Below are 20,759 nucleotides of genomic sequence, written 5' to 3' on the forward strand. Positions count from 1 at the left end.
GAGCGCACGTGCTCTCCAGCCTTCAACACCCCGGAGCTCAGGCCGGGCTCCGCGGCGCTTCCCCCTTGCTGCTCACGACAGCCCTGCGAAGCGGGCGCCGAGCGAGGCCTCCCACCGGAGCCCTTCGCGGAGCGCGCCCCGCCCGAGCTGCTCACGCCCCACGAGGGAGGGCGGCAGAGTCCGCGTGACGGGCGCGCCCCGAGGAGGCGCTGCCCTCCGCTGACCTTCCTCGCGCGCTCGGGAGACCCCGGCTCACCCCTCTGGCGGCGCCCGCCCCGCCCCTTCCCCCTTCCGATTGGCCGCCGCCTTCCTCGGGATTCGAGTTCTGAGCCCGGCTCCGCGGGCCTGGCGAGCGATTGGCTTCGTTGCCTGTCAGTAACACTGCTTTCCCCGCCCCTCCCTTGGGATTGGCTGAGCATCTTGTCTCGAACCGCTTCCTCTTTTTATTCCCGCCCTGTGTGGTCTTCACCTTTATCTTGATTGGCTCGTCCCGTCCGCAGCCCGCCCTTCTCCTGCCTATCCCCGCCCTTCCCTCTGCTCACTAGATGCCATTCCTGCCAATCCCTTCTTCTCTTCCGCCTATTGGTCTCGGTTCCTGTCGCTCGTAGCCTCCTTAGTGGGGCGCTGGCCAATCGGAGAAGAAGGGGGCGGAGCCTGGGTGTCCCCGGCAGCAGAGAGCGTCGTCCACTCAGTTCCAGCAAAGGCATCGCCGGGTGAGGCTGGCGGGGAGACACTCTGGGAGGGCGGGGTCACATGCGTGGGTAGGGGGCTTCCTCTGGAGGTGAGTAGGGGGCATAGAGCTCACTTCAGGCTTCCCAGGCGAGAACTCAGGAGCCTGTTGTCAGTGCTAGGCCAGGGCCCTGAATGCTGAGACAAGAGTGCCTCTGAGGCTGTGCAGAGTGCAGTCCCCCCTTCCCCAGCAGCAGCTCCTTGGATAAAGCACTGGGGGAGAGGCTGTTCTATAACCATATAATGCACGTTCCCCAAAGCACTCAAAGTATTCCACTCACACCGACTCAGGCACCCGTACAACAACCTTGCAAGGTAGTCCAGTACTAACAAGGGAGGCGTGTGTGTGTAAGCCATTTCTGCCCAGCATTGCATATACGCAACAGGGATCAAAGGCGTGCGCCAGTGGGCTGGGCAGAAGTGGGTTGAAGAAAACGGAGCCTGCTTATGGGGAAAGCACATGGGATCCTGTGCCTAGAACAGCAGAGTCTGGATAACTTGAATGGATTCTTAATATACCTTCATATGCAAAGCCTGGGACATAGAAGAAGAGATTCTCCCCTCCTTGCTGCCCCACAACCCTGCTTGTTTGCGTTACATGTGTGTGGGTCGCAAGGGGATTCTGCTCCAGATTTCCTACAAAACCCATAAGGTGGGTGTCATTTTAGTGCGTAAATTTCAGCAAATTTAGTGGTGTTGGAACTGGTTTCGGAAGGTGCATGCATGCAGCCCACATGAGTGCCGCCCTCCCTCCGTGCCTGTCATTTGAAAGAGAGATCCTCTTGGGATCAAGCTGTGGTCTCCCCATCCTTCCAGCCAGGTGCTATGGTACAGTTGGATCCTGGGTACAATGAGTCAGTATGTGATCCTGCTGTGATGGAGGAGATGGTGCTGCTTTAGGTGCTGCATCATCTCCTATTCTGAGCCTCATGAGGTTGGCTCTCGGGTTGCTCTTTTTGGTGTGAATCTGCCCATTGAAATGCAGTGATTTTGAAACCTGTTGAAACCTGTTGATTTTGACCAAAAGGACAAGGCTCAATTTGTACCTGAATCACATTAACTTGATGGCTGGAACTTCTCTGCTTGCTTGCTTGTAAACTCACCAATAAAAAACTGTTCAGTTGGTGAGTTAGGACCCTCTCCCCAATTCTGGGCCCAGTCCTGTCCAACTTTCTAGCACCAGTGTAGCCACAATGCAGCCTTGAGATAAGGGAACAAATGATTCTGTACCTTGAGAAGCCCTCTGTGACTGCCCCACCACCACAGGATGCAGCACATGCTCCATTGGCACGACAGCACTGGCACTGGAAAATTGGATAGGATTGGGCCCTAAGTATTTTGCTATATCTCTTCCGCTTCCCCTCTATCAACAGGTAAATGTACATGTGTCTCAGTACAGGCTTCCCTTCCCATCAGCTCCTTACATTTGTATCCTCTTTTAACTACCACTTTACTTCTTGTATGCCTTACTTGCCTCTTTCCAACTTGGCTCCTCTGAGGGTCTTCTCTTGGGGTCGGAGCAGTTCATGCCTGGCATTCCCTTAGATGCATTCAGTGGTTGAAAAGTTATTTCCTGCTATCCCACCCTTTGCTTTTCAGATCTTGGTTCTTCATATCCTTCCATCCACCCACCCCCAGGATGACCCGGGGTGTGAGTTTAGAAGATGAGCTTCCTGACTGGGCTGGAGCAAAGGAGTTCTACCAGAAGTATGACCCCAAGGATGTTATTGGCAGGTGAGGGCTGTACTGTGCTGAGAGGAGGGCATCATGTATTGTGCAGCATAGAAGGATGAAGATCCTTTCATTCTTTCCCATCCCCCAATGCATTCAACATTTCTGGAAACCTGATGTCTCTTTTTGGCTGTTTGTTCAATTCCCCCCTACCCTCAGGGGTGTGAGCAGTGTGGTCCGGCGATGTATACACAAGCAGACAGGCCAAGAGTATGCAGTAAAGATTATTGAGGTCACCCCAGAGCGTATGACCCCACAGCAGCTGGAGGAGGTGCGCACGTCAACAGGCAAAGAGATTGCTATCCTACGCCAGGTCTCCGGTCACCCCTACATCAGTGAGTGACAGCTAAGTTCCCCATCTCAGCATCTTTCTCTAGCTTAAGTGTGCATCCTGATTTCTGAAGCCCTGCTGTTTTCTCCTGTGTCATTACTATATTGAAAAGTTGCCTGCAAAGTAATCCTGACCTTCAGCATCTAGTCTTTGCATCACAGTGTTGATGATCTCCCTGTACCCTTATGTAGATGTCTGTGCTTCACTTCACAAAGTATTATTATTTAGTAATAGTAGTAAAGAATCAATACCCTGCCTCTTGATCAAATTATCTACAATGCAGCTTGCAACAGATTGAAACAATTACATAAAGAAGAAAAACAAACTGTCCAGTAGCCTTTGTTACTCTGATGGTGGTAGAGGCCAGGTGTCCTCCCCCTCCCTCTTGCTTCTGCAATTGGCTGTTGGGTAGGATTTTTTCTGGCAGGGAGGGTGAAAGCCACCAAGAGCTGCTCCTTTTCTGTTCAGGGCAAAGGGTCTTCACAATACCATTGAGTGGTCTGATCCCTCACACTCAGTATCATGGCCTGTCATGCCCTCCTTTGTCAATAAGCAACCCAGAATCTTGCTTAATTGTGGTGCAGGAGTTCTACAGAAGGGGTTTGTGTGATCATACAACAGAGAATATTTGCAAGAGTGCCTGTGCTATTTGCTTTGCTTTCCTCACAGTCAGCTTTGTTGTTTGAGGATGTGCACAGTGTTGACAAGGTTATGTTCTTCACTAATTGGTGCTTTAGAGTTGTTTTCTGTCTCCTTGTGTGTATACCAAAAGAAATTGCAGTGTAGTTGCATAATTTTTTTCCCCTTCCCCCTGTTTTCTGCAGTTACTCTGATAGATTCCTATGAGTCATCCACCTTCATGTTCCTGGTATTTGACTTGTAAGTAGCCATCCACTGAAAGTGGGATCCATCTTATTCTCCCCTATGCCTAGGGCATATGCTTTTTCCAACCTGGCAGTCAATCCAGACTGGAAAAGCAAGGAGTGATGCAACCCCCAGGGCAACTGCTGAAAGGAAAATGGGAGGCGAAGTTGTATTTCTGTAGTTCTGGTACCATTGTCATTAGAGAGAGCAGCCTGCAGAAGGATTCAGTTTATCTGGGCTTTCTAATGTCTAATCATGTCTTGGACCCCACCCTGCTTATGTGCTTGCTGCTGCCCTCTATAATTATTTTCAAATGCCACAACTGTAGTTAGAGTGTCTTTTCAAAAAACACCATAAGCCTATATTGTGCTCTCCTTTAAAGGAAGGTGACTTTACAAAGGAGCTTCATAATTTTCTCCTCTTAAGAGATGAACCTGGCCCCTGGGCCACCTTGACTGTCATCCCTCAAGGGAGTAGCCTTATCTCTAAAGTATAAGGAGGTGGAGGCTCTGTGCTGTTTTGTGTTCCACTGTATGAATATTTACCCCAGCTCTTGGGTTCCACATGCAGGATGAAACGTGGAGAACTTTTTGACTATCTTACGGAGAAGGTAACCCTCAGCGAGAAAGAGACCAGGTAATGTGCAGGACCTTCTGCTGGGTCTGGAAAGGTGAAAGCTCACTCCAGCCCCAATTTTCTTTGGCACTTGGAGAAATGTCTGCTGCAGCAAGTGTAGTTCTGCCTCCTTCCTTTCAGGTGTATCATGCGAGCGCTGTTGGAGGCCGTGAGCTACCTTCATGCTAACAACATCATTCATCGAGACCTAAAGCCTGAGAACATCCTCATGGATGACCAGCTCAATATCAAACTCTCAGATTTTGGCTTCTCCTGCCACTTGGAGCCAAAGGAAAAATTGCGAGGTAGAGGCAGAGACAGGAACTAGGGCTGGGCTGATCTCAGATTATGTTGCTGTGGGACTCAGAATTAAACAGTTGGGCAGGCTGTCTCATCACCAGTGGGCAGGGAATGTTCATGAGGGCCCTCATGTTCAGGGAAAACAAATATGCAAAGTTTTCTTCAAGAAATCAGTCAAATAATGTTGATCACATTTAAACATCCAGGAATTAACCTGCCATTTCCTTCCAGATATGTTCACATATACAGTTTGTAGTTATTCATGGCATCTACAGATACACAGGAATAGTTTTTCATACCACCACAAGCAAAATCAATTTCCAGGTACTTGTTAAAAACCTGCAGTTCATGTCAAGAATTAACCCTGTGACAGAATTAAGATAGATACATCAAAACATAACAATGCAGAATTTTGGTGAGTAAGGATAGTCTGTATATAAGTACACAAAACCAATTTTAGCATGACAGGAGAACTGTACTTGTCCTGCATTCTGCAGCATTTGTTAGTGTTAGAGCATATAGGTGACTAATAAGGGAGTGGGCCCTCTTATGACCTAGACATATACTGCCTGCCGTGGCTCCTGGCCGGGAATTCTTGGAGCATTGAAACTTTGTGCATCTCTGATTCTGATTCTCATTTTTCTGATTCTGTAACTCCTGCTTGCCAGAGCTCTGTGGAACTCCTGGCTATCTGGCCCCAGAAATCTTGAAATGCTCCATGGATGAGACCCACCCTGGTTATGGGAAGGAAGTGGATCTGTAAGTGACACTCTGTTCATGTCTGTCCCTTGGGCTGAGGGTGGTGAATGTAGATGGGGAAGAAAACACAGGAAGAGTGTGTATCATGGTGGGAACGTGTGTGTGCCAGGACATTAGACCTGGATTGGCGAGTGAGCTTGATCTCTTGCTTAAGAGATATCAGGGAAGTCAGTGTGTTGCTTCCCCTTGTGCCATCTGTGCTTACGCTGGGTGCTGAGCACTCAGTTGTGACTTAAAACTTGAGCTGCTTTCTACTGCTGGTCGGATGTGTATATCTGTTAATTGTATTTGGCATATATTTGGATCTGGAGGCAGCATGCTGATGATGCAGGATGTTTTGAAGGAGGTAGATTACCCTTTTAAAACGTAATTTTTTTGACAGCTTCTCTCCCCCTGCCATGATGCCTGGAAAGAAACTTTTGGGACTTGTAATATGTACATCATAGGGGTGGGGGTGGGAGAGAGAAATTCTTATGGGCAAGTCCTGGGAATAGAATGTGGGTTATCCGATCAAGAGATTTACTAATTTCAGAAGCCCTCTTTTCCCTGGGCAATCACTAGTTGAGCTAATTTAGGTTCATCTCTATCAGATATTGTCTGCTTGTTGACAATTTTGTTTTTACAATCATTATGAGGTCTGTAAATGTACACACTTTTCAAACTGAATGTTGATTTCCCCCCCTCAAAATTCCAAGAAGCCATTGCCTAGGGCTAGGCCAATATACCTCACCTGTTCTGCTGGCTGCTGCTTTTTTTTTTTTCTCCTTTTGGAACTGAGGAGAGTGCAGAACCAGGCTTTCTCATTGTCTCTTCCCCATCCCCTCAGCTGGGCCTGTGGAGTCATCTTTTTCACTCTCCTGGCTGGCTCGCCCCCTTTCTGGCACCGCAAACAGATGCTGCTGCTTCGGATGATCATGGAGGGGCGCTATGAGTTTGGCTCCCCGGAGTGGGATGACCGATCTGACACAGTCAAGGACTTGGTAAGATGTGGAGATGCGTAACTCCCATCTCTTATAATGCACAAGTGATCTGTGAGTGTACATTGTCTCTCCTAATCACAAACATTCATGCCAAAGCTAATTTCTGCAGATGAAGCCCATTTCCTTGCTTTTGCAAAATGATTGTTTCTTTTGGTTGTGGGCAGGAGGAAAGATCCACCCACAGCTCTGAAACTCCTGCTTCCTTGCTCCCCAGGCTCTGTACCTCCAAAACTACTGCTTCAATCTTGAGAATTGTGGATTTACTGCTGCTTTTGATGAAAGATAGGATTCTGATTGCTTCAGCCTTGGAATCAGGCCTTGAAATGTGGGGGAAACCTCAAGCTGATGAACTCCAGGAGACTGTTAGCATCTCATGATTGCTGATTGGAAGGATTGTGGCTCCCAAGGCCTGGGATTCTGTACCTCTGCTCTGATTGGCTGATTGAAGTGCAGAGGGTTTCCCTATATGTCTGAGGCTTGGTGACCATTGCCTGAGGAAGCTGAACTGGGAGGGAGTGGAAGCAGCCACAGAAACACTGTGGGAAGAGTCTTTAAAAATATGTTACATCATATTTCTCCTTTGCTCCTGAATTTCACATGTTGCTATCAAAGGATACACTCCTGCCTTTGTGCCTGTGTCTCTTGCAAAACCCTCCCTGTCTCTTGTAGATCTCACGACTACTGCAAGTGGACCCAGCAGAACGGTTGACGGCTGAGCAGGCTCTACAGCATCCTTTCTTCCAGCGTTATGGAAGCCATGAGGTCCGGCGCTTTAGTCCCTTTCGCAGATTCAGAGTAAGTCTCCCCCCAATTCATTTGAAAGAATAGACTCTGCCAGTCTGTCTTATATGTTCACCACCCCCTTCCTCCCCCTTAAAGAATTTTTAACATTTTACAAAGGATGAAAGAAATCTACCAAGGGAAGGGGTGGAAAGAGTGCAGAAGATTTTATGCTGAAAGACCAGGCCCTAAAAAAAAGAAGGGGAGCCTGAACAATAAACAGCCCCTGTTACATTTTGGAACCTCCACACATCTTGAAGTGCAAACTATCCCAGGAAGGTTGATCTCTCACAAAAACCAAATCTTCAGTATAAACAAATCCAGCGAGGTCTGATCTTACAAGTCTCAGCGGTGCAGTCAAGTCCCCTTCCAGAACCAGTGTGGGATTGCAGCATACAGTGCTTCTTTCCTGTCCCTCTCTGTGTTGTGGAAGACACCCATGGGGTTCATTTCTGTCTCCTTCCTCTGCAGGTTATTGCATGGACTGTACGGGCCGCTATCCGCATCTTCTTCAACTTCCAGCGGGTGCGGCCAGTCACCAAGGAGCTGCTGTTGCGCGACCCCTACTCCCTCAAGGGGGTGCGCAAGTTGATAGATGCCTGTGCCTTCCGCATCTATGGGCACTGGGTCAAGAAGGGTGAGCAGCAGAACCGGGCTGCCCTCTTTGAAAATGTCCCCAAGGCCATCCAGTTGGTCTTGCTCAGCTCAGAGGGAGAGGAGGTCCCCTTGTCCACTGTGGATGACCCTCCCAACTAAAGACCCGCTCCCTGCACAACTGGAATCGTTGAGTTCCTGATACATGTTAATGGAGGCCCTTGGAAGACTGCCTGCCACGTACCTTCTGGGAGAATAGCAGGTTATAGAGTCCTCCCATGGGACAGGTGATAGCCCTTGCATGCAGAGGGGTCCAATCTTGTGGGGAACATGGACTGTGCTTCAAGGAGAATTGGACCTTGTGTTCATGACTGATGGGAACAAGGCCCCTTAATTTAAGGGCAATGAATCCTAGATCTGTGAGGGACACCAATATTGTTTGAAACATACCAGGGAGTCTTTTTATTTCTTTGTCTTGCAGTGATCTGGGCCTTTTGTACATCCCTTCTTAAATGAGGTCGCCTATATTTTGCCCCTGTCAGTGGCCAACTTTCCTATTACTGGTCATGGTCAGTACTCATGGGGTTGGGGGCCAAGAGAGAGTGGGAGGAAAAGGAGCAGGATCAGACACGGCGTGCCTCCCTTTTTCTATGAAAGGAACTTGGTTATGGCCATTTACTGTAGAGCTTTTTGGTTGTGTCGTCCTGCCTGCCCTGGTTGAAATAAAAGTTGAATGTGACCAAAACCAGCCTGACCTGGGCTTCCCTACAATTGGGGCTGTATCCTCTCGAGGGGAGGGGGATGCTAATAGAAGAGGTAAGATGTGGGGATGAACTGCCACTACTAGTAGCCCCAAAGCACAAAGATGCTGCAGAGGGAGTGTAGCAAGTGAAGTGATTGTGGGGTAACATAGCAGTGCTACTGGATGATGCCTGCTCCAGTGTACTGGAGGAAGAGTGTTCAACTTGAAGAGATGCCTGGAAAATCTTGTGAGTTTCATCACAGCAGCTGGTCCAGCTAAAGTGACTTCCTGGGTATCATCCCATTACTTCCCCAGCCAGGCCCTGGACAGTTGGGTCCCTACGATTTGGAATGATAGAAGGTGGGGAAAACACTTTGCTTCCCCAACAATGCTGAAGTTGAAGTGCTGGGACAAACATGATTGCCCCAAGACAGAAGAAGTGCTTACTTGCAGGAAGGTATGTTGGGATCATACACAAAGAAAATGAACACCAGTTCTGCTGATTGTCTGGAAATGCTTTTAATGTCTTAACATTCCATCTACAGGGAAGCTGGCAGGGACTGTCTGTAAAGTACATTACATGCTTTAAAAAGCCTTTTTAAAAAATCTATTAGCTGCCACCATTTTAGCTCCTATTCATTCCATTGTTCTATTCCCTCCCTGCTTGTTCCGCATTATATAATTTATGGCGATCCCTTTAGCACATCTCAATAAGGTATCCATGCATGGGGCAGGATCGGAGGGTCCACTCTAAAATAGTGAGCCTCTCACGTCCAGCACACCCCCCACCCCTGCTCACTTTTTCTTGCTCTTGCCAGTTCCCTTGCCTGAGCCACTTCCTTTCTCCAGCTGGGCCAGTTTAGTGTTAAATTGCTCCTCTGTAGCCGTTAAGCGCTGCTCCACTGAGACGCGCAACTGGGCCAGCTCCTGGTTCAGCTGGGACATGATGTACTCCCGCAGCGCATCAGTGGGACCTAGGAGGAGGGTAAGATAGAATGACTGCTAACCTCACAGCAGAGTCAGCGCACTTACTTCCTGGCAGCGAGTTCAGGATTTGTCCCTCCCCCCCGATCATATGTCGCTAATGCTTTTGTAAACTTTCCGAAGCACTTCCCATATATTATCTTGGTTATCTTTATAAACAGCCCTGTATAGGTCAGTATTATCCCTGTATTGTAGAGGGAGAACTGAGGCTGAGATTTGAGCTGGGGACTTGGCCCTCTTAGCCATGACACCATTTTGGAGCCCTCTGGTCTTACGTTCATCAGGCGCAGCAGCTGCCTCATCACCCTCCTCCATTAAAGGGGAAAAAGATGCCTCTGTACTCTCAGCTGCGACTTCTGAAAAAAAAAAAAAAGACGTTACACGCTTTGGATGGGAGTGAAAAATAGGAGGGCTTGCTGGTCAGCGATTGAGCACATGGTTTGCAAGCATAAGGGCCCAGGTTCAATCTCCAGTTCACTGGGGTCTCCACTGAAGACCCCTTTCTACCTAAATCCCTGGAGAGCTGCTACCAGTCAGAGCAGACAGTAGGAGTGTAGATGGATCAATGGTCTGACTCCAGGATAAGGCAGCCTTATGACCCATTCCAGTCTGGATTCAGAAACCGCAATGGGGCAGAAACATCCACCCTCGTGGATGACATGACAGAAGAGAGACAGGAGACTGAATCAGTGGCTTCTTCTGAATCAACCACAGTATCCTTCTAGATAGGCTCTTAGGATTGGGGAACCTGTTCCACCACAGCACTGCTCCTACTCACAGAGCAGGACACAGTGCTGGATGATTACCTTTGCTATTTAGGGTACTGCAGGGCTCTTTTTTGTTCCTCATGTTTTTCAGTATCTACTGTGTTTTTCAATACCCACTGGCTGAGCCATTTGAAGGTTTGGGATGATGTGGTCACTGGTATGCTGATGATACCCAGCTCGTACCTCTTGTTCCAGTCATCTAATTTTGGGGAGGTGGTGAAAACCCTGAATTAGTGCTTGGAGGTAGTTTTGGGGAAGGATCAGGGCAAATGAACTGAAAAATCCTGATAAGAGGGACATGTTGTGGTTAGGAAAATGCTGACCCTCTGCGTGGAGGAATTCAATCTCTTTTGGACAAGGCTGCACTCCCCCTGAAAGAACTATCATGTGGCTTGGGAGTGCTCCTGGATCCTGCACTGTCCCTAGAGGCCCAGGTGGTGGCTGTTAGCTGGTGTGCTTTTTTATACCCTTTGGCTGATTTGCCTGCTGTGGCTTGACCTGTGACACTGAGCTGCTAGCAACTGTCATCAATATGCTGATTGCATCTAGTTGAGATGGGCTATACTTTGGAAGCTGCTTGGAAGCGTTAGGGCAGGGGTGCCCAAACCCCGGCCCTGGGGCCACTTGCGGCCCTCAAAGCCTCTCAATGCGGCCCTCACGGAGCTCCCAGTCTCCAATGAGCCTTTGGCCCTCCAGTGATTTGTTGGAGCCCACATTGGCCCGATGCAACTGCTCTCAGTGTGAGGGCAACTGTTTGACCTCTCGGTGAGCTGTGGGATGAGGGCTCCCTCCACTGCTTGCTGTTTCACATCTGTGATGCAGTAGCGGCAGAAAAGGAAAGGCCAGCCTTGCTTTGTGCAAGGCCTTTTATAGGCCTTGAGCTATTGCAAGACCTTCATTCATTCATATAAGTTCATCTTTAATATATTCATTTATGTAAACGTATGTAAATTTATTGAACAGGAGAAACTTTAAAGCAGTCATTCCTAAAACATGTTTTGGGGCAACTTGTGTGCACACAAAATATATACATTAAAGGTTACCTATGAATTTAATACCCTCCCACAAAGGAAGCTGCCTGTTGCCTCACTACATGATTTGCTGGTGTGGCCTTGCTGCATCACTAGCTACTTTCCACTAGCTGCAGACAATTTGGTCACATCTATTTCATTGGGAATGGTTATGGTAGGCTACCTGTTACCCCTCTAAATGAGTCTCTGCTAAGGGCTTGACCATCAGGAAGCACATTCAGATCATCAACTCATATAGAAACTTCTTGCAAGGACTTCTTTTCAGGACTAAGAGTGGAGAATGCTTCCAATCTGAAAAGAAAGCCTCAGCTATCAGAACTTTGGGAAGTTTTAGAAAACACAGATGTTTTCAGCTTAGTACTTACTAAGCATTGATATGATAGAGGAATGTTTGTGCCAATCTTACCCCTTTAAATAAGTCCAGAAATGTGCTATTTTAACAGTAAAATGCACTAGAAGCCAGGGTGTTGTAGAGGTAATCATGATATACTAGGGCCAGGAGGCTAAGGTTCAAATCTCCCCTTAGCCATGATACTCTGTGGGTGGTCCTGTTTTTGTCACCATTTGTCATTCTAATTTACAGGGCTGTTGTGAGGATTAAAAGCAGGGGAAAATAGTCATTTATGTTGCCCTGGGCTACTTGTAGAAACAGTGGAATGAAAGTGCAAATATTGTTAAATAGAGGTAATTGGCACATAATTCTTGGTTCTTTCTCTGAGGAACATTTTGTTAGCTATTACAGTTGGTTCATCCCCTGGGGGCTGGGGATAAGAATAGGCTCTCAGTTTGGCTGTACTTGTCGTAAGAGGCGACTAAACAGCCACCGGGTAGATGGAACTCGTCAGCCTGGGAAGGCAGCTCATCTGAGAGAAGGAAAACTCTGATCCCAAACCTCCACTGCCTTGTGGCTACATCCAGTTATGGAAAAGGCTTCAGGAGTCAACCTCGAGGCAAAATCCGGAGCCGGAGTCCCTGAGGCAGTTCATGGCTGAACAGAGTCACGTTCTGGCAACTCTGGCGACGCCGCTGGAACCAACCGTATTGGCCTCTGCCTTTCCATTGGTCCATTTCAGTGACATGGAGAGGGGGGATTTGCTGCATGGGTAACAGCCTATCCTCCATACCTACTTTACCCAAGCTTCGCGCACTGGAGAGGACACTGTTCCAGAACCACCATTCAGAGCGTGACACCATAGTCTTCTGAGACTGAAGGATGCCAACAACAGTAAATTTATTCAAATTTGAAATGTAAATTAATTCTTTTTTTCCCTGGCCCCCCCGACACAGTGTCAGAGAGACAATGTGGCCCTCCTGCCAAAAACTTTGGACACCCCTGCGTTAGGGGGTCAAGAGTCCTGCCACCAGGTATTGACCAAAGTAAAGAGATGGATGTATACGATACCTCCCTTTTGCCTAGTGCTGATCTTGGCCTTTAAAGCCCTTAAAAATATGGAACCAAGTTACCTGAAGGTCTGTGTTCTCCCATAACATATTACCCAGCCCCTTAGATCTGCATCGGAGGCCCTGCTCACTGGTCCATTATTGACAGAAATCTAGTTGGAGGGCACAAGAGTTGGGACTATTTCAGTGGTGGCTTCACTGTTGTGGAGCTCCCCAGTGAGACCAGCACAGCTCCCACATTTGACTGTGTTCAGAAAAATGTTATAAATGCTTGAATTTGCATGGCCTTCCCAATTCGGTAATTGCTATTTTTTTTGTCAATTGCTGCTATTTTAGTCCTTATAGATAGTTTATTAAGTATGAATTGTTTGATCCTTTTTTTTTGTAGACTGCTGTGATCAGGCAGAAAAGCAGTCTAAAAATTAACCAAATGAAATAAATAATATGTGCATATATATCCAAGCCAGTTATGCTTAAATTGCCCTTTTCCCTCCTGTCTTTATTGGGGCTCGTACTTTATCTCTGTAACACTCAGGGAAAAGATGGTATTAGTCAATAATTCTGCACCCTTCTACTGTCCTGCCTAAGAAGGCTGTGTAAGCATTGGCCTAACTGCAGGGTTCTAGAGGTGGCTTCTGGGGAAGGGATTCAGGAATATTTGCACTTACCTTCTTCTTTAGTCTCTTCCGGCATCCCAATATAGGAGAGTGATATGTCCAAGCATACCTAGAGGAGAAGGAAGCTTCAGAGCTAGGATATGCGAGTGCAGGGCTCCTAATTAAACCCACTGATTTCAATGGCTTGCGGCTTTCTGGTGTCACATGACTAAGCTCTCCACTTCATCCACAAAGGCAGGAATCTTGCCTTTGAAAATAAAATTCCCAGGACTAGCCAAATCCTACTGGAGGCCACATTCTGTCATTTGCGTGTTACAGCAAACCACCTGAGATCTTTCTCTATGAGGGAAGGAGACATGGGAACTCTTCCCCTGAACAACATGGCGGAGGAGGGAAAGAGAGGGTCCTTTACCTGAGGTGTGAAAACATATTTGTAAAGTTTGAAGTGTCGGAAATAGGTGTTGATCATGTAGTCAGTTATGTGCACAAGCTGGTCTTGGTTGAAGAGATCAATGCTGAAGGGGGGCCTCTAAGAAGGTCAAGATAGAAGAGTCAAAAAGGAAGGTGGGAAGGCAGACGCCCTTCCCTCCCCCCAACAGGAACCATTGTTAAAAGGCACACAATAGAGGGATCTCAGTCAGGTTATGCCATTGTTTTTGTCCTGCCTGCCACAAATGCACTCACCCGAATGGAATGACAGAAAACAAGTTCGGTGAAGTAGCTGTAGCATTCTTCCACATTGGGCAGTGGCGTTTCTACAGGAGAGGGAAGAGTTGAAAGTCAGTGACGGATCCAGCTTCAGCCCTTGTCCTTCTACTTGCCCGACAGCTCGGTTCTGACCTCCATCGGCTGCTAGAGAAGCCATAGCGGGTCTGCCGAGCTTCTGTCTCTTCCTCTGCTCTCCCATTGCTTTGCCTGCTGTCATGTGCACAGGTTCAGAAGAACACAAGATGGCTGGGATTGGGTGGCCAGCATCCACCATAAGGAGGGGGAGACACAGGCTGCATGGATAGGCCATGGCCTGTGGAGAGGGCTGGGCAATGCATACCCAGTCAACTCCACATTTTAAAACTGAACCTACATGAACATCTGCATTTAATTTAGACTCTTCTCCCATCCTTCAAAATCCCAAACTGCTCTCAGTAGGGCTTTGGCCCTCCTCTCTCAGTCTTCTGTCCTGCCCATCCAGCTCCCTCATCCACATCCATTTGCCTGGCGGAGCCTCACTATCTTACCGATGCAGGCCTCGTGTACATCTTTCACAATTGAAAAGAAGGCCGAGGTCTGTTCCCGGTTGAATCCCTGCTCTCGGCTGAACTGGATGGTGTAGAAGTACAGATCCAATAAGACAGCGGCCCGTGGGTTAGATTCAAAATGCTGCAGCTGAAACAGGCTGGCTAGAAGACTGGGGATGAGAAAGTAGGGAAGTTACGAGTCTGACTGGTGCTGCAGGCCTCTTCGAACTTCATGACCTCCTGCTCCCATTTCCTCATCTGCTAAGAGCCTACCCCCAAATTTACGCAATCCACTGGACCTGTATGCAATCGAGAATAGAAAGGAGCAGATTTTAAGGATTGTTGAGTTTACAGCTTGCCTGGTTCTTGAGGTCTGGCTGCACCCAGGCATATAGAGCCAAATTGTGCTACGCTTGATAAGTCTTGAAAATCATGTAGTGAACCATGTAGTCCATGCTGATATTAACCAGTTTGCAAGATTGTCATTGCCTCTAGCATGTGTTTCTATCTTCTGCAGGCTGATCCTATGCAGGTTTATTTGGGAGTCTCCTGTTGGAAATACGAGCAAAGGATTGGCAGCTTTCCTCTCACTTAGTAAAGTAGATCTATCTTGATACTGCACCCAGCTGTGCATATATACCTGCAATATCACTGTCCATACCATGTAGATGAAAGAGGCTGTGGCAATCAATACATTAATTTTTAAGGTGCCACAGGACTCTGTCGTTTTTCACTGCAGTAGAGTTACACACTCCAACCACTGCAGACAAAGACTTTATGGAGAAAACAGCCACTGAATACAGATCTGTATTTCTAAGCTTTATAGCTGGCATTTATTAACCTGCAGCATAACATCTTGGGATGAAAACATTCTTCTCTGCAATATACAGGACCCTGCAAGGCCATTAATGCTACAAGACAGAGCTCAGCAGAGGAACTGTCACAGTGGAAGGACTCTATTAACATTTTAATGTGCTGCAAAGCATCTCATGCTGTCTGGGTATTATGTACTTAGGAGTAAGATTCAGTGACCAGTCTCTCACTGGGTGGGGAGGATATTGAAAATGGTGGATCTGTTGCTCGTACAGTAAAAGGGATTCTGTTGTGTACATCAGTGCATACCAGAATGTTTTCCTGGTTTTGGGTCCATTAAAGACTGCAGGGCAGTTGAATGCAGAATATGGCTGATGCCCAATATTATTCTGCAGAGCTGAAAACCATTTTGTGTCTGGTGCTCGATGCTAGCTGGCAATCACAAATATTATACTATAGGGGGTACATTTTTGCATTATGCACTTTAATGTCTAAGGCAGTGATTTACAACCTTTTTCATCTCACGGCACACTGAAAAGGCATTAAAATTGTCAGGGCACACCATCAGGTTTTTGAAAATTGACAAGGCACACCATGCTGCTCACATCCCATTGGCCCTACTAATAAATGACCTTCCCCCAAATTCCTGTGGCACACCTGTGGACCATTCGCGGCACACCAGTCAACCATGGCACAGTGGTTGAAAATGGCTGGCTGAAGCGTTCTTATTTTGCATGTTTGTTTTGTCTTCAGGAGATTTAGATAGTTTGTGTTTAATGCTTTTCCTGTAGTGGTTTACAACAATTAAAACTGTATGCAGATGATTTGCTCTCACAATGACAGATCTGGAAAAGTAAATGATTTGATGGTATCAGATAAGGATGATAGGCTCGTGGCCCCACTCCACTAAAGGTGGCACCAGCAGCAAAGGTGGTACAGGGGACCAGATGTTCCTTAGCGTCCTCTCTCCAGTTTCCAGGATATTCCTAGTACTGCTGCTCTGGGCAGATAGTATCAGTGCCTACTAGCCCTTCAAAGTTTCAGAATAAATAGTTATGGAAGAATTGGGGAGGGGGAGGAAATAGGGATGGCAACAGTGACATCAGGAAAATAGTGTAGAAGGAGAAAAGAGGTTAAGAATTGCCTTCCGCCGGCCCCTCCCTCTTGTAGTTGCTGTGAAACTTTGCATTTTTTTCAACCACACATTTCTGATGCCATCTAGTTGTGGAGATGTTTCCACTTAGTGAGGTATGACTCAGTAGAGTTACACTGGCTTCTAAAGAAGCCTGTCACAGGCAGCAAGTGAAACATCAAGGTAATACTTGTTTTTAATTGACCATGGCTCTTCAACCTGAAAAACTTTTATTTAAATCATGTTTCCACTTAATCTTAAACTCCATCACCTCTTCAGGTCATCTGTCGTTTGAGCCTTATTGATGAGATCCATGGAGTGGACATCCAGGTATTTCCTGAAAGAAGTATAAGGAAAACAAGAAGGAAGGCATGGCTTGCAATACGTTGCTGAGTCACACAGGCTGCCCAAAGTGTAAAGGGGTCTCAGATCACCCATCAGCACCAACACAGAGACATCGTCTTTGTCACATACCAAAATGCAGCTGATTGAGGTGGGATGTGGCACCCTGCACTTTCTCTGAAGGAAAAGGAAAGTCACTCACCACATACATATCTTTGCTTTGTGCTCCCGGGGCTGAAAGAGAGAAATGCTTTTAACTACATTTTCTGAGAGTGAATCATTTCATGGACATTTTAAGTCTACAATCAGGGTAGCTCCTGGATGAATAGAAATTGTTTCGGTATGATGAGTACATGGGAAATTCAGTGGCAGATGCTTTTGCCATAATGGACACCAGTCCTAAGCAGATAGATCAGGGGTGCTCAAACTTTCAACTTTAGAGATGCTGGACCTTTAACAAGTGTATAGAAGAGAGAATTTCAGCAGGTGTAGCTTGTCATCTGTGGGATGACAAGTTGCACCTGCTGCAATTCTCTCTTCTATACACTTGTTAAAAGTCCAGCATCCCTAAAGTTGAAAGTTTGAGCACCCCTGAGATAGATCATGCTTGTGAACTAATAGGTACTCATTAGGTATAAATGATAGCCAACTGACAGCCCAATCCTATGCATGTCTACTCAGAAGTAAGTCCTATTAGAATCAATGGAGCTTACTCCCAGGAAAGTATGGATAGGATTGGGCTGTGAAAGCCCTATTGGTGCAGCTTCAAGAAAAGAATACATTATGTCAGTGACTAGCTAAGGCATCTGCTACCTGTGCTCAATAAGATTTTGTAGCCTCCCCCATGACAAAATTCAATTTATAAAGTAAATAAATAAAAAAAGGTTTTCTGGTTAATTGGCCATATCTTTTGATAGAATACAGATATTCCAACATGGTTTGTTTCACTGCATTCAGCATTAAATTACCTTTCCAATGATATATAACATGGTAGTATTATTTGTACATACCAAGGTTTTCACAATTTTGGCCACTAATAACAAGCTTGGTTTGTTGTCCCCTTAAAACTTGCCACCCAGTGCAATTGCCATGCCCTGCACCTGCTTAGCTATACCACAGCATTATATTTCCAAAAACAACTTTACTGTACTCCTAATTTATTGACATTTGTGGTTCTGAAAATGTGAGGATAGTTGAAAAGATTGTCCAAGTTCTTCCAACAACCAGAACACAACTTTGTCTCACCATAAGAAATTTTAAAAAACAAATTTTCTCTCTTGAATTTTCCTCTTGATTTTGAGTTGAACCACCTTTCCTCAACTCAGACTAATCACTGTACAGTATTCTTTTTGAAATTCACTCTCTGCCAGCTAGTACAAGGTTTTCCCCTTTCTCTCTCATCTCTTTTTACCTTTTTACTTCTTTCGATTGTGAGCCTGCGTGTTTTCCATTTTTTTACAGCATCTAGTGCAGGATGGGCACTTTTATAAATAATCAATGATGAGGGTGGCAGAAAAGTGAAAGTGGACACCTCCTGATCAAAGTAACCCAGGCAGCCAAGTGCCTGTCTTTCTTCTCTGTAGCTCATGTATCTCCCAATGAACTCAGTGTGCTGGACATGGAGGACAGGAGACCAATCTTTAGCATAGAAACTTTATGAGGTAAGATAGCCTTAGGCTGCAATCCTAAGCACACTTTCCTGAGAGTAAGCCCCATTGAACAAAATAGGATTTACTTCTGAGTAGACCTGTGCCCTTAATGAGTGAAAGAGAAAGCCAAATTAGTATTTGAACCCAAATTGAAGTACAGCATTCAATGTACTATTAGGGTTGCCAATATACCTGGATTGGCTCTTTGAAAGGAGCATGTGATACAGAAAAGATAAGCACTTGGCTGTCTGGATTGCATTGATTGACCTGGAATCAGCAACATAAGAATGTAAGAACATAAGACAAGTCCCTCTGGATCAGGCCAAAGGCCCATCTAGTCCAGTTTCCTGCTTCTCACCAGATGCCTCACCAGATGCCTCAGGGAGCACACAAGGCCACAAGAGATCTGCATCCTATTGCCACTCCTTTGGACCTGACATTCTGAGGTAGCCTACTTCTAAAACCTGGAGGTTACACATACCCGTCATGGCTTGCAACCTGTAATGGACTTTTCCTCCAGAAATCTGTCCAAACCCCTTTTAAAGGGCATCTAGGCCAGGTGCCATCACCACATCCTGTGGCAAGGAGTTCCAAAGACTAATTACACGCTAGATAAAGAAACATTTTCTTTTGTCTGTTCCCCCAACATTCAATTTTAGTGGATGTCCCTGGTGTTCTGGTGTTTTATGAGAGGGAAAAGAACATCCCTTGATCCACTCTCTCCTGGAAATTTTAGCAAACACTCCTTGGTTTACAGTGCAATCCAACGCATGTCCCCTCAGAAGCAAGTTCCATAGTTTCAGTGGGAGTTACTGCTAGGTAAGTGTGTATAGGAGTGCAGTCTTAATGACATGACATAATGTTGAGAGTACATTAATTGGCAACCTTTGCATGCTATGTACAGGAAGGAGCTAATTTCATCAGCAGCATCATGTCTAGTAGTTGCATGTGAGTCAGGAAGAGTTTTGCCATTGGGAAATTTCCTTTATTGCCTATTACAAAATTGCACTGGTGGTTCATGTACACCAGCGTTTCTCAGACCCACCAAGTGAGTCGCGAGCTAATTTCAGGTGGTTCCCCATTCATTTCAATGTGCATTTTATTTTGATGCTCCCATGGTATGTGACTGCATTCGGGGGAATGGTACAGATCTGTACTTTTAAAAGGCTGCTGTGTATATACTTTAAACAATGCTAGTCAATGGAAAGTGACTTTCCACTCCTGGGTAGTGTGGATAGGACTGCAGCCTTTGGGATGTTTCAGGGAATCCTTCTTTAAACAGATCTGCAACTGCTTGGGAGGACTGGGAGGGCTCTTCTTTATTTCATGTCAGTAACAGTGCAAGACTATGCATCTCTACTCAGAAGTAAGTCCCACTGAATTAAATGGGGCTTACTCCTGGGGAAGTGTGCATAGGATTGTGGCCTAAGGCTGCAATCCTAACCATACTTTCCTGAGAGTAAGGCCCATTGAACAAAATAGGACTTACTTCTGAGTAGACCTGGCTAGGCTTGTGCCCTAAATCTTCCAACTGATACTTAATTATAAGTATAATACTTACTTATACAAATTAAACTTTTAATTTGCACAGTCACTTAATCGAGTCACTTGATTGGATGTTGTCGCGTGGGGGGCACTAAACATTTTCCTGCTTGATGATGTCACTCATTCTGCCCATGACATCACTTCCGGGTGAATGACGTCACGCACGGCTGGTCAGGAGGGTGAATGAATTTTCAAACATACTTATTGCAAACTTTTAATCGACTTACTGGTTTAATTGATTTTGCTGCATGGGAGGGAGAGTGTTTCCTGCTGGGTAACGCCACTCACTGCTGGCCACGACGTCACTCCCATGTGGATGACGTCACTTCCGGTGGGTTCTGACAGGCTGTCATGCTGACAAGTGGGTCCTGGGGGTGCCACCCCCCCCCACGGCCAAGGCTGAAGAGCGAGGGCCTGGCAGCAGGCAGGCGGCTCTCATTCCGTCTGCCCCTGTGCACCGCCCGCCTGCAGCGCTGCTGCCATCAGCCGCCTCGGACTGACGAGAGGCGCGCGTGGACCGGACCGAGCCCTGCCCCCTCCCAAGGCCACGCCCCCACGCACCTTTTGGAGGGACTCCGGCCCCATCATCTTGATACAGCCGGAGCGGGGACGGTGGAAGGAGCCACGCGTTGCTATAGCGACCCCCGCAGCAGCCAATCGGAATCCTGCAGGCCTTCGACCAATCCGAACGGGGAACACTGACTCGAACCAGAGCGCTCAGCCAATGAGAAAGGCTCTCTTAGCGGTGTCGGTGAGGGGGGTCATAGAGATAGGAAAAGACTAGAGTGGCAAACAGAGTCAACTTCCGGTGCTAGGTT

At 46.8% G+C, this 20,759-nt stretch overlaps 2 protein-coding genes across 6 annotated transcripts; one reads left to right on the plus strand and one right to left on the minus strand.

Annotated features, from left to right (window-relative positions):
* Window positions 1–648: 648 nt before the first annotated feature.
* On the plus strand, window positions 649–8,428 carry PHKG2 (phosphorylase kinase catalytic subunit gamma 2). 2 transcript variants are annotated; one of them, XM_066628975.1, is made up of 10 exons: window positions 649–713; window positions 2,329–2,463; window positions 2,620–2,795; window positions 3,616–3,670; window positions 4,226–4,291; window positions 4,412–4,575; window positions 5,239–5,329; window positions 6,156–6,309; window positions 6,979–7,104; window positions 7,561–8,428. In XM_066628975.1, the coding sequence occupies exons 2-10, from the start codon at window positions 2,369–2,371 to the stop codon at window positions 7,843–7,845; spliced, it is 1,212 nt and encodes a 403-aa protein (XP_066485072.1). In that variant the 5' UTR covers window positions 649–713; window positions 2,329–2,368; the 3' UTR covers window positions 7,846–8,428. The 2 variants fall into 2 exon arrangements, with proteins under 2 accessions (XP_066485072.1, XP_066485070.1); XM_066628973.1 differs by lacking the exon at window positions 649–713 and adding an exon at window positions 768–1,381.
* Window positions 8,429–8,926: 498 nt separating this feature from the next.
* Window positions 8,927–20,581, minus strand: CFAP119 (cilia and flagella associated protein 119). Of its 4 annotated transcripts, none has more exons than XM_066628977.1 (9): window positions 20,503–20,581; window positions 16,950–16,981; window positions 16,677–16,742; window positions 14,461–14,630; window positions 13,910–13,980; window positions 13,638–13,754; window positions 13,277–13,334; window positions 9,685–9,765; window positions 8,927–9,399 (listed from the first exon to the last, which is right to left on the minus strand). In XM_066628977.1, exons 1-9 carry the CDS (start codon window positions 20,527–20,529, stop codon window positions 9,221–9,223), a joined length of 801 nt encoding a protein of 266 aa, XP_066485074.1. In that variant the 5' UTR covers window positions 20,530–20,581; the 3' UTR covers window positions 8,927–9,220. The 4 variants fall into 4 exon arrangements, with proteins under 4 accessions (XP_066485074.1, XP_066485076.1, XP_066485077.1 ...); XM_066628979.1 differs by lacking the exon at window positions 20,503–20,581 and adding an exon at window positions 20,169–20,324; XM_066628980.1 differs by lacking the exon at window positions 16,950–16,981 and having other exon boundaries at window positions 20,503–20,543.
* Between the last annotated feature and the right edge of the window lie 178 nt (window positions 20,582–20,759).

Source organism: Tiliqua scincoides, chromosome 5, assembly GCF_035046505.1.
Source record: "Tiliqua scincoides isolate rTilSci1 chromosome 5, rTilSci1.hap2, whole genome shotgun sequence".
NCBI lineage: Eukaryota > Metazoa > Chordata > Lepidosauria > Squamata > Scincidae > Tiliqua > Tiliqua scincoides.

Bases quoted from the DNA above. Each gene is read 5' to 3' on its own strand.
- PHKG2 (XM_066628975.1), top strand. From the start codon at position 2,369: ATGACCCGGGGTGTGAGTTTAGAAGATGAGCTTCCTGACTGGGCTGGA. The intron at 2,464-2,619 runs GTGAGGGCTGTA...CCCTACCCTCAG, and splicing joins CCCAAGGATGTTATTGGCAG to GGGTGTGAGCAGTGTGGTCC. The intron at 4,576-5,238 runs GTAGAGGCAGAG...CCTGCTTGCCAG, and splicing joins GCCAAAGGAAAAATTGCGAG to AGCTCTGTGGAACTCCTGGC.
- CFAP119 (XM_066628977.1), bottom strand. From the start codon at position 20,529: ATGATGGGGCCGGAGTCCCTCCAAAAG. The intron at 13,755-13,909 runs GTGAGTGCATTT...TGACCTTCTTAG, and splicing joins TTTTCTGTCATTCCATTCGG to AGGCCCCCCTTCAGCATTGA. The intron at 9,766-13,276 runs GTAAGTGCAAAT...TTTTTTTTTCAG, and splicing joins GGAAGAGACTAAAGAAGAAG to AAGTCGCAGCTGAGAGTACA.